This window comes from Cyprinodon tularosa, unplaced genomic scaffold (genome assembly GCF_016077235.1).
Source record: "Cyprinodon tularosa strain WSP-4 unplaced genomic scaffold, ASM1607723v1 ctg863, whole genome shotgun sequence".
Classification (NCBI taxonomy): Eukaryota; Metazoa; Chordata; class Actinopteri; order Cyprinodontiformes; family Cyprinodontidae; genus Cyprinodon; species Cyprinodon tularosa.
This window is the reverse complement of record NW_024039633.1, coordinates 88,202-107,498: the sequence shown is the minus strand read 5'-3', so window position 1 is coordinate 107,498 and position 19,297 is coordinate 88,202. Positions and strand designations below refer to the sequence as shown.

At 35.1% G+C, this 19,297-nt stretch overlaps 1 protein-coding gene across 1 annotated transcript in view; it reads left to right on the top strand.

The window, feature by feature from the left end:
• The window catches only part of itga11a (integrin, alpha 11a), a 71,000-nt gene that overhangs the window by 50,529 nt on the left and 1,174 nt on the right, over positions 1-19,297 (top strand). The window contains exons 18-29 of the mRNA XM_038273228.1: positions 5,859-5,969; positions 6,055-6,140; positions 6,820-7,030; positions 7,107-7,205; positions 14,796-14,872; positions 14,967-15,050; positions 15,230-15,320; positions 15,432-15,545; positions 17,249-17,332; positions 17,424-17,534; positions 17,658-17,753; positions 18,592-18,705. Coding sequence (XP_038129156.1) covers positions 5,859-5,969; positions 6,055-6,140; positions 6,820-7,030; positions 7,107-7,205; positions 14,796-14,872; positions 14,967-15,050; positions 15,230-15,320; positions 15,432-15,545; positions 17,249-17,332; positions 17,424-17,534; positions 17,658-17,753; positions 18,592-18,705 — 1,278 coding nt within the window. The remainder of the gene's footprint in view (positions 1-5,858; positions 5,970-6,054; positions 6,141-6,819; positions 7,031-7,106; positions 7,206-14,795; positions 14,873-14,966; positions 15,051-15,229; positions 15,321-15,431; positions 15,546-17,248; positions 17,333-17,423; positions 17,535-17,657; positions 17,754-18,591; positions 18,706-19,297) is intronic.

Here is a 19,297-nt window from a genome sequence, read left to right as displayed (position 1 = left end):
AATTGGAGGATTTTAGTTTCATGAATTAGAAATATTATGTAAGAATTAGGAGTTTCACATGAGCATAGGACAAATTCAAGAGTTTTTGCAGACGTTTGCCTCCTTTGGTGAGAAGTTGAAATGACACCAATATTTTCCACATGCATAGGGGAAGAGAAAAAACATTGCTATCTGCTGTTGCAGTTGTAAAGATCTTTTGTTTGCAGCCATAATATAGTCTGGAATAAGAAAGATATAAATACTGAATTAATTTGGAGCAGATTTTGATGAATTGACTAATGGGGGCAATAGACGCAGCTGCGGTAAATAGAAGACAGCTCATTTTGCATGTCAGGTAAAGAGGACATTTACTATGACAAAAAGCCACCATTTACTGCAGCACTAAACCCATATAAAACCTGCAATTGCGTACCAACAAAATTGGTATATGTTTACAGGATCTAGTTTTATATTTTCAATGATAACAAGCAACACTGTCTAATTAAGCTAAATGGATTTACACTTATTTAGGCAGTACAGTTCACTTTGTCAAAGATAAACATGGCAGCTTCAGCTTCCCTTTTAAAATCTGTATCTTTCATTAGCTCCTCCCACCTTGAGACTTCCCTGATGTTTATCCTTGTTTTTTTCTTATTCTCCAGTTTTGTTGTCTTATAATTTCTGTTTTTTGGTTTCTTGGTGATAGTGAAACCGTTTCTTGTGCAGCTGCTGCATATGCACAGTCCACCATTATGCTGCAGTAGTGCAGACTTTCACTTCTTGGTTGAGCATCTCCAAATGATCTCTACCATCACCTCTCAGTCATACTGAACTGCCAGCAAGGGGAAACATGTTATTTCATGCAGGAAAATGGAGAAATTGTTGCCCAATACTTCTTTAATGTAATGCACCTCTGCAATGGTTCCCTCAACTATATTCACCAGATAACAATATACCCAAAGCTAACTGGTTACCTACTTCATCACACACTGTAGTTTATATAAGCTTATTAAAACATTGTAGCAAAACACTGAATATATCCTCCTGTATGTAATTACACAATTTTAAAGGAACAAAGAAAACTGATAGCTATCCTGAAAAACATTGCATTTCCAACATTTATTGTAAAGCTGACCTTTGATCAAACCATTAGACTCAGGAATGTTTTGGTCAAATGCAAAATAACTTACAACAACCAAACACATGAAAACATTTAAACAGAAAGCACCAAAAAGTCAAAAAAACCAGGATCCAGAAAGTTGGGGGAAATGTTGTCATTACTTAAAACAGCAATCAATCACATCCAAACCACGCTTTCTTTCAAAAACTAAGTTTGAGCCTGGTGTGTTCAAAGTGTGGCTCAGGGACCATTTCCAGCCTTCAGATGGGTTGTGTGCAGCTCTCCACCACTATTCAAGAAAGCCACACATTTGTCTCATCCAGCAAGTCACCTGATCAAGAAGGATGAACTGATTAAGGGCAAGATTTTCTCCCAAGATTAAACTATGTGTTTATCATTTATTTATGACATTTTTTTGCCACTCCTCTGAATTTCATATTAACCCTTTATATGGCACTCAGTGAAATACCTTTAATTTAAATTTAAATTTCAAGCTAATAGTGTTATTGGAATCCAGGACAAAACCTTTTTAACCTTTGTAACATTCAAAAAATAGGGACATTTTGATGGCAAAAATTAATGTCAATGTAATAACAAAAAACACCAACTTGCCTGAAAATATTAAGAAAAAAAAACAAAAAGTGCTTCTATGAGAAATTAATTTAAAAAAAGCTCTGAGAGTAAAAGAAACACATTTTTTTGGTACAACATAACCTTAAATGCGTTAATGCTGATACTGGCACTTACATTTTTTGTTCATAAACCTAAATATAATTGTTATCTAGGATTACTAAATTTTTAACTTTACTTTTTAACTTTTCAATTAGCTTTTTACCTTTTTTTCTCCAACTTAATTTACAGTAGGTAATATATCATTTAATGGCTCATCTAATTGGGCAGATGCCAAAATAACATGTGCAGCCATATAGCAGTATCTTTGCTGAATGGCTGGATATATTGTAGATCTTGTTCTTCTAGACCTCACTGAGGGATTAGGGGACTCCAGTTTTAAGGGGTACGCAAGTGATTAAAAATGGTAACTTGCCCTATAAAGGGTTCAGCTATACCACAACATGTTCTGATTGCTTTTTAAAAGCAGAATAGGGCACAACCATTCATTAGACTTTGTCCAAATACAGTCGCCGTTTTTAGAAGACTGACTAGCACCCTATTCTTGTTGCTAGTCAGAGATTACGTTTTTCATACACAAATAATAAAAAAAATTGACCCAAATATTAATTAATATTGACCTTTCGTTTTTTAAATTAGTGTTCTAAACATGACCTTCTGTGATGCCTGGATCTACAATACAATGATTCCTGTACTGTATTACTTTTAACTAATAATCACTGAGTAGTTGCCTCAATAAATATTGTATCTTTACTTCATTGTTTGGTAACACAGCATCTAAATGACTCATAATTTAATGAAAGAGGAAGCAAGGGTTTGTATCGACTGGAAACCTCCTTTAAACCCTGTACTGGTGAATGTCTTCATGAGCCTGTTATAATCCACAAGGATTACAACTGATTTATCATATACCTTTTAAAAGCACATGTAATTTTATGTAAAAATAAAACACTGTAAACACCAGGGACATTGAAGCTCATATCTCCATCAATTCTAGTGGTTTTGCTTTTTAATTACAGTTAATGTTGCAGGTAGCCCCAAAAGCTTCTGGGAGAATTCATGGTTAGCTGTGATAAATTGCCCCTTCAGAGTAATTGGCCTTTATGATACCAAACCCCAACAACATAGCTGAAATATTTGATCTTTGTTATAGTTAATGACTGATCAATCACAACAATAATACTGCAAGCAAGGGCGTAGGAATATGTTTACAATTGGGGGGACACATGTCGGAAATCTGAGATTCGTAAATATTCAACAGAAACATGTCTTAAGTACGCTACTTTAAAAAAAGGCTATTTAATCTTTTACTTTATTCCTTTATAAATGTGTCTTGCAAAAATAATGCATTTAAAATTTACATAATGCATTTGTTCATAAGATGTGAGCATATCACCAAACAAAATGACTGGAGTCTTTTATTAAGCAAAGGGAGATGTCTTTCAAGGGCTTCAGCCCTTGGCATATTTAGTGTCCGCATACGCACTAGAAAATCAAATATTTCAGTTGGATTAAAAACAATTCAGTAGGCCACAGAAGTGCAAAGTTTGATATGTTTTATTTTGTCAAACTTGCAATAATGGTCAAAAATGAATTTATATAGGTTGACTGACAGAGGGAGCTGACAGTGTGGTGAAGAATTATGGAAAGGGCGCTTTGAAGCATCTGGTTCAAAAACGCATTCTAAACCTTTGGTAGAAATCCATCTATCCTTCCATTTTCTGTACACCCTGTCCCTTAGTGGGGTCAGGAGGTGCTGGTGCGCCAGTCTGTCCCGACCTTTGGTAGAAATGGCGTCTTTAATTCCAATTTGCAGTACAGAACAGAGAAAACTACAGAGTTGTCAATGTTGTGTTAATCTGTTTATAGTCTAAAAAGAGGAGCCAGCAGTTTATTTGAGGAAATAAAGGTGCAGAAGTTAATTAGTTGGTTAATTAGTGGTTGTGCAGCAGTTCGCTGCTAAGAATTAAAATTAATTCTCCCTGTGGTTTTAACTAACGATCAGGAGCACGGCAGGTATAACATCTGTCCATTTCGGCGAATCAAAACCACACAAAAAATAAAAAATCCCAGACCGGGCTAATTTCAACACAAGTTGTGTAAGGTGACTGTTACTCACACTGACGTTTCTCTTTTTTAAAAATCTGAGTAAGTCCTACTGCTGTTTAAGCCTTTTAGTTGGTGGTGGCATTGTACTGAAATGAGATATATAAAAAAAAATAACATTTTGGCTAGCGTGGCAAACATCTAGAGAAAGTTAGCAGTTAAATATTGGATGAGTGATCAGCCCAAGACTACGGAAGAGGATTAGGGCCACTGAAAAAAGTTAAGTGATTTTTAAATTTTATTTCAGTTTAATACAGGAAAAAAGTCAGAATTCTGACTTTTTTCTCAGAATTCTGACTTTAATCTCAGAATTTTGGATCTTAATGTAGATGGGCACCATGAAGGTAGAGATGTGGAGCATTCAGCTTCACTGATAAAGATGTGAGTTGTTTGAGATGGCCAGTGACACATTGGTGAAAAATTACAGAATTAGGCAACTTTTGATGTGCCCGAGGGGTCCCCTCATTAATGGAGGAGCAGAAGGTCATTAAAACAAGAGAGCTAGTCTCTAAAACAGACATGGCTATGGCTTGATGCTAACATGTTTGTTTTTAAACATACTTTTGTTATATTACATTTGTGTTGTGTTTTCCAAATAGTGTAGAAAATGAATGGTGGGTTTATAATGTTTACCTTTTATGAGCAGGACAGGAAGCAGAGAAGTGTAGCATTACCTCCAAGTAGTTAAACTCATAATTATGAAGTTATTCAACAAGTTCCTCAAGTAAAAAAGTGCAGCTTTTATTTTTTATTTACTTATTTTTTACCAGATTTGTTGATTAATTTCAAAATTATGTATTCCTTCCAAATGTCCAAATCTGAAGAATTTTTTAAACCAATATCTACATTATTTAACATTTAGTTTGTTTTAGCAGTACTTCCTGTTATATTTCTTTATACGTATATTTTACATTTTCTTGCACAGCAAGCTCAGCAGATTTGAAATTGTGTGCTTGTGTACAAGTAGTAAATCTTTACTCTAAACATATATTCTGGTTATTTTTTAGTTAGACCTTCTTGTTTTTATATATCTGTATAGTACCCCCCCCCCCCCCCCCCCCCCCCCAAAAAAAAAAAAAAAAAAAAACACTGTAAATTGATTAGAAATATTAATCATCTGTCAGATTTCTGAGAAAAAAGTCAGAATTCTGAAATTAAAGTCAGAATTTTGAGGAAAAAAGTCAGAATTCTGAGATTAAAGTCAGAATTCTGAGAAAAGTCAGAATTCTTACTTTTTTACCCATGTTAAACTAAAAAAAAAAAATTAAAAATCAGTTAACTTTTTTTTTTCCAGTGGCCCTAATCCTCTTTCGTACAAGACTAAGATGACTAAACCAAAAAGATTCAGTTTCTATATATGAAAGTGAACTGACAACAAAGACGTTATAAATAGGCAGCATCCCGACAGACCATTTTACCTCTTTCACAAGTTTCTGACTTCTGTATCGCTGTTTCCCTCCCTTCTGAGTGCTCAAACACTCTCACTCAGCAGTTCAGAGAGGGGAGGGGGAGTACAGTGACGTAACGCTATGCTGCGCCTTCAAAATAAAAGCACGCTTGTTAAAAAATGTCAAAATCTAATATTTTGCGGTACAATTTTTTGGGGGGGACATATCCACCTGGCTTTTATATTGGGGGGGACATGTCCCCCCCGTCCCCCCCGCTTCCTACGCCGCTGCTGCAAGGCTCTCTTTGCTTTGATTTAACAGAGTGAAATAACAACAAGGCTGATTAAATCCATTACTTTTACCACGATGTTGAGTTGTAATAATTCTGACTGTTGGGGAAAAAAAACTTGTTTTGAATAAAACTGGAAATTCAAATACTATGTATCTTTTGACATAAAATATCATTATAATGCCTGAATAAAAAAAAAAACTCATTTATCTTCTGGTTAAAATTAGGTACAAAAGATGAATTTCAAACCTATTATTCAAAGAAGGCTTTAATCATGAACATTGTTAGAATCCTTACCAAAAATGTCCTTAACATTTTATGAGTTTGCTTTGTTATTCATTCACAGGAGACCACCGACTATGCAAGACCTATAGTGTTTGCTGTGCAAGTGGGATTACAAGATCTGGACCAGGGACCTGTTCTTGATGACAGGTGGCCTGTTGTTGTAAAGACCGAGGTGAGGATACCTAAAGTTGAAGCAATTATGAGATTAAGTCAATGTGAAACGGCTGATAAAATTAGATACTTTATCTCCTGAACAGCTGCCCTTCTGGAATGGCTGTGATGAGGATGACCGCTGCATGCCTGACCTTTCATTGCAGAGCAAAAACGACCTGATGACTCGAAAGTAGGTACACTTACATTTACCACACAACACATAAAGCAGTTGCGAAAAGCCCTGAAGCTGATTTTACTAAAATCTTTTTACTGAAAAATCCCAAGCGCAGACAGACATGGCAAATGCATGATTTTGACTATGAAATCAAAAACTGCTGAGAAGCACTAATGTAGAATCCAGAGACCATCTGATTATAAAGCAGAACCATGAAAACCAGATAGTTTTATAAACAAAGCATCCTTTAGAGTATTTAGATCAAATGAGAAAATAATTGTTTAAAAAATAAAATAAATCCTCTTCCACATTGCCCTGTTATGTCCAAGGTGGACAGTGCACTTATGAGTACGGTTGTTTTTACAAAAACCTAAGCTTTGTCACCTTTCTGCCAAAAGACACTGCCACAAACATATGTATTCAAAGTGGTGTGCAAGAGAGCCTCAGTTGATAAATCAATTTGGTCATCAACAACAATCAGTCCAGCAATTGTGAAAAATGTCAAGACTAATCTGATAATGTCATGTAAGTAAAAAAAAAAGAAAGTAGAATACTATATTGACAAAAGATCCAACAACCCTTAGAAAGCAAAGTCTTTAAAGAAAATATTATTTAAAATTGTGAGCCCATCAAACAACAGACATACTGCATCTTTACACTCAAGTAAACTCCGGCCTCTGTTCTTCGCTTCCAGACAGTTCTGTGCTCGTCCCATGCAATCTCGTGGCCTTTTCTGCCGCCATCAGGGGGGAGCAGAGGCAGAGGGATTGCTGCGGGTGATTGAGGGGAACAAGAAAAGGATGGTGTTAGACGTGAAACTGGAGAACAGAGGAGAAAATGCCTATAATGCTGTCATCAATATCACATATTCACCCAATCTGCGCTTCTCAAGCCTTATAGTCAAGGTATGCCCTCCTGTACAGTATAACTATCCCTTCTTCTGTACAACAAAATCTAAAACATTTACATTCTCTGTTTTAGGACACATCTGAAATAAAGATTGAGTGTAATGCAGTGGACAGGAAAAGAAATGAGAAGATCTGCAATGTCAGTGCACCATTCATGCGAGCAAAATCACAGGTAAGATTAACACAATGTGAATTACTCTTTAACTCCATTCCACTTTGATTGAAACAAAAATGTAAACAATGCTGATTTTTTTTTAGATCACAACTAAGTATATAGAATTTCATATATTGCATTTTGCCTCAAATATTAGCAGAGGATGTTCTTTTTCAGGATATATCTTAAAATTTTCCAATCATCATTTTCACTTACTGGTGAAAAGTAGAAAAATTGCAAATCTTCTTTTGGAAAGTAAGCTTGTATGAATGATGCAAACAGCAACTTTTAAACAGAGCGTGCATGAGGAGAAATGGGCTCGTGCATGCTCTCACACACGTTTAATACGCGTTCCCTCTTGGGAGCATGTACACGATTGAGCATGTGCAGCATATTTAAAGTGCAGAGGGCGGGTCTTTTCAAAAATTTGCAAAAACCCTTCACTATACCTTAAAAAGCACATCCTCCTCTGAGCTTTCGCTTTGACGTTTACACACTCAAAAGCAGCAGATCAGCTGATTGGTGGAACAGAAGGGTGTGTAGGTACTAATGTTGGTACTAACTACTGTAACTACTAAAGCAAATAAAATAATTTTGAAATTAATCTTAAAATATACAGACACCCTCTGTAAGGAGGCTACAAAAGAAATATGGTAAATCCAGGCAATAAATCTAATAACAGCTGATGAATCTGAAAAACACAGTAGCCAGTCAGTTCCTAAAAATATGTTATTGAAAATGTTTTAAAGGCTGATTCTGTTCACAGTAAAGGTTAAAAACTAGACTAAAAATTTTTTGTTTTTGTTATTTCAGATATGCAGTAAATTTTTTAAAGACTGCCTTCTCAAGGATCTAGAGTAAGGCATAGTTCAAGGGTCTAAAGTCAAATTCTTAAACAAAGGCTAGGCTGATGAACATTTAAATCTACAGGGACCAGACCTGAGAACAGACTACTATTCAAATTGATGAGGCTTGAAGGCCTTATAGTAAGAAATAAAAACTGTTTAAATAATGTTAACTAAATGAGATGAGATGAGAAAGTTTAATGTTCTTATTCTGGATTCCAGATTGAAAAAAGAATTCCTTATCTATGATTTCTAAGTCTAGTTTTGCTTAGGGTGAAGTCCAGTGTTGTCAAAAAAGGCCTTCATTGAGACGCTATGAACATGGAATACCTTGCCTGTAACTCTATTCCATTCCTTTGATGGAAAAGTAAAGTGTTTTTCAAATTAATATCTGTCAATGTCTATTTTGAAACCATCAGATTCTAAAAAAATTATCATGTATATTTTTTTTTAGCTTTTTACCTGTAACCTTGTTGCAGTAGCATTAGATATTTACAAAAAGATAGGCGGGTGATTATTCCAACCAAAAGTTGTAAGAAACAGTTTTTGACCTTCCCATGTGATTTGCTAATATGTTGATACATCATATTCATTCATTTATTGAGATTGGCAGATTGGTATTTACCTGCCAGAGGATCATTCCTTTAAATAGAGATCACCTTATTTAAAGGAATAGAGTCATTTTTAGCCAGAAAAAAGGTCAAAGACTCTGATTTCTATTGTTCCAGGTTAAATCATCTGCACTCTCAAAATGGTGTTTGCCAAACACTAGAATCTTGAATCCATTCTCACATTTCATGAATTCGTCATTTACAAAGAAGCTGAGGGATATTTCCATGGGAATTTGATGATGATCGTTGTATGAGAGAACAGAACCAGTGTTTTTGTTCAGAAAATACAGAAGTAGAGCTCAGTAAATAATCAAGTAAAGCTGATTTTAGACAACCACATGTAATCTAATTATAGCAATTTAAGCAACAGTCTTTTTTTAAAAATGATTTATGACTGGAAATATTGTACATGTACCAAAGCAGGAAAGAATATCAGAAAACCTTAAAGGAATAAAGTAGTAATAATGACACAAAAAGGGAGCTTAACAGTCTTCACAACAATGGGAGAGACTTTTAAAGTCACACAAAAATCAATAATTCAACTATCTGTCTCTGTCTGTGGTGCTGTACCAGCTAAAACGTATGGGTTGTGTCCAGTTTTCCACACAGAGCAATCTTTATATTTCACTTTTTTTTTTTCATGGAGTTCTCATGCTCGTTTTATGCATGCATCTTCATGTTTTCCCAGAAGGCCCCAAAGCTTGTATATTAGACAGGGAATGTTTATGGAAATGGTTCTGTTCTGTGTTTCCTTGTAAATGAACTGGCCAACCTATCCAGGTTCTACTCCACCTATTGACCATTGATCTCTGTAGATAAGCAGCCAATCATCCATGATCCTACATGACTACCCTGCTATAGGATAAGGTTGGAATGATAACCTTTTTTGATCACATCTACTTAATGCAAGTATGAGATTTTTTTAGTTTTATTTATACTTTAGATCAGATTTAAGTAATTCCAGAATTGGATCTGTTTGTTTTTTTGTTTTGTTTTTTTAGAGAAAAACTATGAAACATTTTTTTGTTTTTGTTTAAGAATATATTTGAAATTGTGCTCTTTATTTTGTCTCTGGCACATTAGGTGAAATAAAGGCTGAGATAAAATTTTGCCTCATCTGTTTTGGATTTTTCTTTACAATAAATTTTGCTGTTCCTAAGCGAGGCTGTAAAGTCAACAATATTTACAACACTGCCCTGTTTTAGGGAAGAGCTTTAACTTTATTGTATAGAAGGTGATGGTTAGATGAAACTAGATAAGGATGACATCACCTTTTTTATTTCGCTGTTAAAATTTATATCTTTTCATCTCATTTGCTGACTCTGGTCTCCCTTGTTTTCCATAGTCACATAATGTTCTGAGTAGAAATAAGAGAAGGAGTTTAACATGTATTTATAATAAGCAGTTCTCATCTCCTGGGCAACAAAACATCCAACATTTCTCTGCAAGGCCTTCCAACAGCTGAACCAGGAGCACCAGGCCACCCTTTAAATCTCAGAGAGTGATTCATACCCGCTCATTGAGCTGAGCAGCATCCAGAGCCACAAAGCTGGACCGCATTGGTCAATTTCCTTAAAAAAACAACAACTGGTGAATGCAAATAACGATGATTGTACAACTGGGAAGCTGCCAAACTAGTCCAAAATTGTTACTGAATGAAAACTGGAACCTTGACACAAGCTTATTTTTTAGAGAAAAACATTTTTTTAAATCTTTTTTAGTTGCTTGTCTTCAGGGCAGAAAAACAAATGTGCTCTTCACTGTAGAACCATATCCTTATGTTTACGACAGTCTCAGGCTGCTTACCTTGATTGACCTTAAACTAGAATTTTGACGGTCATTAATTTGTTTCTCACTTACACAGCATTATATCTACCTGCTTCCCTCTAGTTTATCATTCCAGTGGGACAGAAGGAACAATTTTAGTTTTCCCTCTTTCAGAAGGAAGTAATGTACAACCTGTTCAGCCTTCTTCATTCAGAGAAATTTGTGTTGAAGAAATTAACCATGGCATAAAGTGACTACCATATTTTCTGGACTATAGAGAGCACCTTAAAAAGCACCCACTAAGTTTTGTTTAAAACTGGAAATATATAAGCTGCACCAGGCTATAAGCCAATGATATCTAATTCAATTCAGTTTATTTGTTTAGCGCCAATTCACAACTCAAAAGCAATCCCTCACACCAAGCATGCTTGTAGTGACAGTGGAGAGGAAAAACTCCCTTTCTCAAGAGCACTGCAATCATACCATCTAAACCTGAGAAAAAATGTAACTAAACAAGGGACACGTAATAAAATCTAGGCTGTTTATTTCCTAGTTAATTGAGATTTGGGGGTTTTTGTATTTGTTTTATATTTTTATAAGTTTAGCTTCTTAAATTAGAAGAATTTGTGTCTTGTAAACCTTTGTGCACGTACAGCTAAACAAAGGGACAATAGATGTTATTTAGGGTTGCTTTTTTTGCAAAGCTAGTTACCCTCTGCATTTAGAATATAGGGGCTTTTCATTAAGCTTTAAAAATGTGGCTGAAAACCGTTATTGCAAAACATGCAGCTATAATCAAAAGCAAAGTTTAATAGTACTGTAGGACAGTTTCTTAAATTAAATAAAAAAGCATTAAAGTCTAATTTGATAGATAAGTTACTGTAGCAATATTTCAAGAAAATGTACCATTTATTAAATGTAGATATATTTTTATACTTATGTTCTTTATCTGAAGTATATATGTTGTTTATATGTTTTGGTCAGCTTTTTTTTTTTCTGTTTGTGGCAATGGATTTGATTATTCGCCTTTTATTTTATTTTATTTTTTTCCCGTTACAGATCTGGCGGTAATGAATGGAAATAACAAAATAGAATAAGACTAAATGATATTCTATTATTATGTGCCTCTCTTTGTGATGATTGAAATAGATAAACAAAGCAGTCGGTTTTATTAACCCAAACGAGAGATGATTAACAAACAGTTTTACATCTAATCTAAATTTCTAGGTGCCTCTCTAGTAGCATTATAACATCTACCCTCTAAAATACCTTTTTTTTTTTTCAAATTGTTAACTTTTACATGCTTAGTTTTTCTTGCCTTTGTTTGTCTGTTTTATTTCAGCATTTATTAAGAAACATGAGTCACTTATATAAAAGATATCAGTTGTAGTGTGCTAATCAAATTTCTTTGGTCTTCTTGATTAAATACAGTAAGATCACCATCTTCCTGCTGTATCTGTGGTTTATCTCGTATGAGCCTCTCCATGCAGGAGGGAAGCTACAGTAACCTTGTTATGAATTCCTCTGTGGTCAGACAGGATCCATCAGGATTTCATTATGGTACATAGGATAGTAAACAGCGTTCAACCCAGCTCTAGTCTGCTTTATGTGCTCTTTGTTGCTGAACAAACCTTCTCTCTTTGTCAGACTCCTGTTTTTACTGAGGATTCTGTCAAGCCTACTTCAATCCTTTATTCACTCATCCTCATTTTTCTCCTAAGTGCAGCTTTTTCTATTTTATCCGTGGAAGAGTTTTTTAAATTCATTGGAACTAAAGGGATGTCCGCCTGCTCACTCTAAGTAGCACCAGGGTTAAATTCAACAAACACAGCAAGTTATTGCAGTCTTTATCCAAAATCCCTCATTCAGCGCATTTACTGCTGAGGAGCATAGACCTGTGAAACAGCTGCTATTAATCTTTTAGAGCTACACGTTCATCTCACTTAATCAGAATATCATTGAAAAGTCGGTTTATCTTCAGTGGTTCAGTTCTAGAAAATAAACTATATAATTAATCACAAAGAGTGTAAATATAAAGCATTTGTGTTTTTTCTTTGCACTGCAAAAAAAAAAGCAAGTCAGGTTTGTATTATTGCAATTCCTATGTATTTTCCCTTGATTTTTGTAGGCAAGTAAGATAATTTTCTAATGAAATAAGATGATTTATGTTTCAAATAAATTAATACATAAATAGAGCTTTATCCTATTTTAAATGACACTGTGCACCCTGGACAGTAGGGGTGGGTATTGGCAAAGAAGTCACGATTCGATTCGAATCACGATTCACATGCCACGATGCGATTCTATCACGATGCATCACGATACTTGAAATATTGCGATGCATTGTGATATTTTCACTGAACACTGTAAGAAAAAGATACAGCCCTTACCAGTGGCTGACTGGCTGGGTGTGATCTGGATAGTGTCTTCAATTGATACATAACTGAAAGCAACTGAATTCATACATAGCTGTATTTATTGAAATTACTTTTGGAGGTGTTGCCATGAAAACAAATACTGGACAGAAATATTACTATCACTGGCATGGACACACCAACAAAAAGATCTTAGGATTCATCAAACTTAAAATAACAAAATGAGGATAATCAGTCCGGACATGCTTATGACAAAAAGCAGCAGGCGTCAACACATCCGCAGCGACATCTGCTGGACTGGAAGTTGTATTCCACTTGGTTTGATTGATGTGCGCCAACCATTAATGTATTTTATTTGTTAATTTTTTTTTTTTTTTATAATCGATTCTTGCCTTCAAGAATCGATTCAGTAGATCACAAAAATTAGAATCACGATTCATCGATTTTACGATTATTTTGCACACCCTTACTGGACAGTTCACCAGTCCCCACAGGGCAACACAGAGACATACAAGCATGAACTTACTCTCACAGGGTCACTAGGTAATTTGGTCACCAGTTGAACTAACAGTCATGTTGTTGAACTGTGGAAGGAAGCTAGAGTACCAAGAGAGAACCCTCAGAAGCACAGGGAAAACATGCAAACTTCATGCAGACAGAATCCAGACCAGGAATTAAACTCAGGAGATCTTGCTGCACGGCAAAAGTGTGCAACTGTGCAGCTCATATCTAAATATGTTGATGGAAAGTTTAAAAGTAGGTCACATTTTGGTCAAGAAAGCTGCTTGGCAAGAAGGTGTAGCCACAGTCATGAGAGTGTTGTGAAGCTCTGCCCATGCATGAGTTTGGTTCAGATTCACAAGTCATGTAATCCTTGGTTTCAGAATAATAACACACAGCGGTATTGTTGACATTGGCTAAAGCTTTAGCATGTTTTAACTTAAGCCATTTCTCATTTAAAATCATTTAGAAATGAAAGTTAAATGCTTATTTACAGTAACTTGGTAATGGAGATCCCACAGGGCATGAAGGAGGAGTGGAGAGGCACAGAATTAAAGCTGAGGTCCAGTTTAAACCTCCACAGTCAGTGTTAGTCTGGGCAGCTTGGTCATCAGCTGGGGTTGGTCAAAAGTCTTTTATCAAGTCCAAAGTCATCAGAGGTTTCTACCACAACAAGTTTAAACAATGTTCATAGGGATGTTGATTTCATTTTTCACTAGGACCATGATTGCCCACATGATGGATTGCACAACCTAAAGGAAAACACGGAGGGAGAAGGGATATAAACTTCCTCAGAAAAACCAGAGGTCTACTGACTCTTTAACATGGGCGGTTCTAGACAGGTGTCAACACTGGGCATTGCCCCTGCAGAATTGGTTCTGATCCCTATTATGGCCGATTTACTGAAGACAAAAAACAATCCAATTTTTATGGTAACTTATTGTACACAAGGACCGTTTTTAACCTGTGCAGTTTCACTTAAACAGTTATATAAAGCTTAAAGTATTTCACTTTTAGCTTCAACTGTATCAAGATCACAGTTTAAATCTGCTAAACCAGAGGTCTCAAACCTGCAGCTCCAAAGGTGAAAGTTGCATTAGCTCCATGAGATTAAATGATAAAATACTGTCCACTTTATTTTTTCATTTTTTTATTCTGTGCTCCCATGAAAAAATACTCTTTACTAAATTACCTTTATATAATAATTCATGTGAAAAAAAAACCTTAGACTTCAATGTTTATAATGTTTCATAGCATAGGCACACTTTTTAGTAAGAAAGCATTTCTGTGCTAATATTTTCCTAATTTGATGTGTGCCAAATTTGAAAAGTATCAAATATTGATGAATTCTGGAAATGCATCACATTGCAATGAAGATATACTATATACATTTTACTTTTGAGATGGTTTTGTTAGAATAAAATATAACAAATTCATATTACATCCCACTTCAATGGGATACAGTCTTATATTTATGGATTTTCTTTTTATTCAAAATTCCTGGTGTAGGTCTTGTTTCGCCTGGAGTTTGAGTTCAGTCGCACCATCTTCCTGGAATACCTCAGAGTTCTCCTGGAGGCAAGCAGGTTGGAACATCACTTTACAGACATTCCAGACATTGTAAAACTTTACTATATTTCTGGAAGACAAAGACCATTAATATTGCTCCTCTCTCCACAGTGATGGTGAAGAAGTGACCATATCTGATAATTTTGATGACATCTATTACTCACTGAAATATGAGGGAGACCTTCTCTTTACCAGGTTTGTCAGAGTGCAAACTTAAAAAAAAAAAAGTTAATGCAGCTGAAGGGATTGTTTTAAGTTACTTTAAACATGGAAGCCAAATATTCATGAAGGCAAGAAAATTAAGGTAAAAATAGAATACACACTTAAAAGAAAAGCTTTTGACACTTCTGTTTTTCTATTCTTTGCCTTGAAAGGGACTCAGATCCAACACGGTATGAGATCAAATCAGAGCTCTCACTGGAGGAGCCTGGAGTTATTGGCCCTCCATTTAACTTCACATTCCAGGTGAGGATGCTTTCTTATCATCCACTGTTTTTACTGAGACATAGAGAAAACAATACCTAGAAATAATCCACATCATTTATTCCTCCCCCTCTCTTTGTATACGAAATTCAGCTCCAGAACCTTGGATATTTCCCAGTTAGAGATCTGCAGCTGAACATCGAGATCCCAGAAATGACAAAAAACGGGAACCAGCTCCTGCAGATATTTAACCTCCATGTTGATCAGGTGAGTTTACAGCCAGGAAGAGAAAGGCAGATAGTCAGGAATAATACGAAGACTGCAAAAATTAAAACATAGAAATAAGAATATAGATTTGTATTATAGGTTTAATTTGGTTTAACAGTTGGAGATCGGTAGCTTGTTAACTCCTCTGTATCTGACAAGGAACTAGTTACTTTGTGTCCTAATTTCCGTTACGTGTTTATGCATTAAATATTTTAATGTAAAGGTAAATTTCAATAATGTTTAAAAGCTAATATTTCAACTAAACCCCAACAGAAATAATGTTTGTATTCCTTCAAAAGGCTAAAATTTTATTGTAAAACTTGATTAGTCCTGATCAAGAGTTCAGATTTTTTTTAAAGACCTTTCAAATTTAACGTTTTGATTCTATACTACTTTTACAGTCATCTTTGCAATCTGATTGAAGAGCTATGACATAATATATTTACACATTTGACTCAGACTTCTAAAGATGTTAGCTTCCACACCGTTTGTTGAATCAGTGAAAATAAACTGGTGCTAGCACAGTTTGACAGACTAAAACATTTTAGTGCCGTAAAGCTGACAATTTTAAATCTAACAGCCTTAAAATGACCAGTTATAATCAGCTGGAGGACATTGCATCATAAAAAGAATAAATTTTTAGAGTAACATTGTTGTAGTCCTTTGCATTGACCGCAGAAGTTTTCATCATGGTCATAAAGGAACTCATGATGAGAGATGAATTCAAGCTTTGCTTATCACCCATGTCTCTTTATAGATAAAGCAGTGTAGAATATATGCTCATTGTATGATAATGAAGAAAATAGCTGCCCAGTCTAAATGAATTACGATGTTAATGTTGAGACCAGTTTTAATGGGGTTCATTAAATTTAGATTACTACCAAACTAGTTGGGAACAAATAATATTATATGATGTACAGCAATATGTTCTTCAAGTGTTTATGCATTGGCCACCTCAGAGTTAAATTTCCCCAGCCCTGCTGCCCTGGGCAAAGAGTCATATACACCATATTAAAAAAAACACAGCTGGCTGCTGTTTGATTTTACTGTTTAATAGCTTATAATGCTCCAAGACGCTAATGTCTTGACTCAACTGGAATCATATGAAGGTAGATTTCTGTCTGTATTATTCAAATAAAAAAAAATGGTTGATTCAATCAAACAAATATTTTCAATTAAAAACACTTTCACTTGAATGAAAAAAACCTTTTCAATAAAAAAAAAAGTATTTGAATGCAGAAAATATAGTTGTGACTCAAATAAATGATTTGAACACTGCTTTTCTTTGATTGAAAATGTTTTCTTTGATAGAGTTTTTGACTTTTTTTGTTTAGAATAACTTTTTTAATTGAAGTAACGTTGTTTTTTGATTGGACCATGTAATGGGTAGGACGTTTGTATCTTTATCATTCAATCAAAAAAGAAGTTGCTTCACACAAACAAACAACGTAATTTCAATGAAAAGATAAAGTTTTCAATCATACAAAAATAGTTTTGAATTCAAATAAAATTTTTGAGACTCCATAAAATTGCCCAAATCTACCTTCATAGAATCAGAGAAACAGGTATTCCAGTTTTTCTTTAAACCAAACATTGACTAGTTTATGGTCAGTTTACTGTAAATAAAGAGCAACAAGTTCATTGTTTCTCTAATACTAATGGATTGCTGTATATTAAACCTTTACTTTAACATCCCAACTCAGAGAGATGGAACACGCTGTTTACCACCCCAGCATATCGCAGAGAGCAGAGCTTCACCTGAGGATCTCTCCCGCTTCTCCCGCTTGGTAATGTAAAAAGAACAACAGTGAAATCATTCTACTATAAGCAGTTTTAGTTTCAGCTTTGTCATGGGCATTATTTTGTTTCTCCACACAGAACCGATCCAACACACTCACCTTGCCAATCCAGTGCACAGTTAATGTCCCCTCCCACAGAGATGTCTGGGTTCGAATCACAGGAGCCCTGAGAATAGACACATTACATGCAGTAAGCTTAAACCTTGAAAGTAATACCAGATTAGTTGTCATCATATTGTTTGCTGTTTCAACTCTGATGTGACACTTGGTGGTGAAATAGTGGCTGTACAGTATGCTTTTATTTCATCTCCAGCTGAAGTTTAAAGTCCTGGAACTGATAACAAGCGCTTCAGTGGAGCTCCCCTCTGCCAGCCCCATGTTTTTACATGAAGAAAAGCCTGTCAGACATGTGAGTCAGCAACCATTATTGCTGGAAACCACTTGTGTCCTGTGTTTGACCTGATTCAAGCTGCTTTCTTACAAGCATCATTTGAATTATGATCATAACTTCTGGTCATTTTGATGTTATGTTTGTCAGAAAATCACCCTTAAAAAATAAGAAAAGGATATACATTTTTTATCAACACATTTTACAAAAAATAAGCATTTGATTATTTTAAATATTTGCATTTTAACTTTAAGAAAGTATGATTAAAAAGAGTTATAACCACACACTAAACTTAACTCTTTGATCAAAAATGCTTCATGGTGCGGAGGGACCGAAAGGACCAACAGCAAATGCTGTAAAAATATAAAATTAAATCTTAAACTTTGCTGCCATCTACTGGTCATAAGATATATACCTTAATATGTCATATTGAAAACCCAGAGGCAGTTATAGTTTTATTTATCTTACATTAAAATATTAATGAGATTTCTATACACTCACAATAGAGAGAAGGTAAAACTCAAAATGATTTCCATTTAGCAAAAATGTAATATAAGCTTTTGTCGGATAGGTTTAACAACTTACTGTAAACAGAAGGCACTACATCAAGGCCTATTGTCAAGATCTATTGTATTATTGGAAGAAATAACTAAAAGACTGAGCCCTGCTGGGAATTGGCTATTATCTTCAAATAGTGCTGGTAAATCTTGCTTTACAACTTAAATTTATTACATCATTTACACAACAGGATATTTCTACTAATTGTATTGTTTTTTATATGAAACATCAAGGCACTACAATGTAATTGAACCTGAGTTCTTGTAAGATAGGGTGTACATTTTCTGATGCTTTCTTGCAGATAATCCTGGAGATCAGGAAGGAGGGAGATTACAGAATCCCTACCTGGATAATTGTTGGCAGCACGCTGGGAGGGCTCTTATTGTTGGCTCTTCTCAGTCTGGCTCTGTGGAAGGTAAGTTTGTCCACAGGCATAGAAGTATATAATGCAATTTATCATCTCATATTCCACTTTATAGCTTTTCTTGAGCTGAAAGAACCTGAAGCCATTTTTATAGTTATTACACAATAAAAATGGATTGTACTTAAAGGTGAAGATCTCAAATTATGAATTGCTATTCATTTTTCGGTGACGCTGTGTTAGCTTTGGGTGTTGATGCTGGTCATCCAGGTCATAGTCATTCAAAAAAAGTCAAAAAACAATCCACTGGACTTTGTTCCCAAGTTTGAAGAAGTTTCGCTTCCCATCCAGGAAGATTTTCAATTCAAAATGTCAGAAATACCGTTGCGTTCAAGGTTTTATACAGTAGCCCATCAAAACCTTGTTTTTGTTTAGAAAACATGCAAAATGAGACTGAAGCATGGGTCCACTCCTTTGGAATGGGGGTCGTACGACTCCTCTTTCAGCGACTTAGACGGGTATGGGGCATTGCAGGCTAACAAAAGAAACCTAATGATCCCTGTTAATTTTTTAGTTAGGTTATTTACTTTGTGCTTTTTTTGTCTGCATTGTATGTTTCCTCAAAAATAGTGCAAATTTGCTTCAT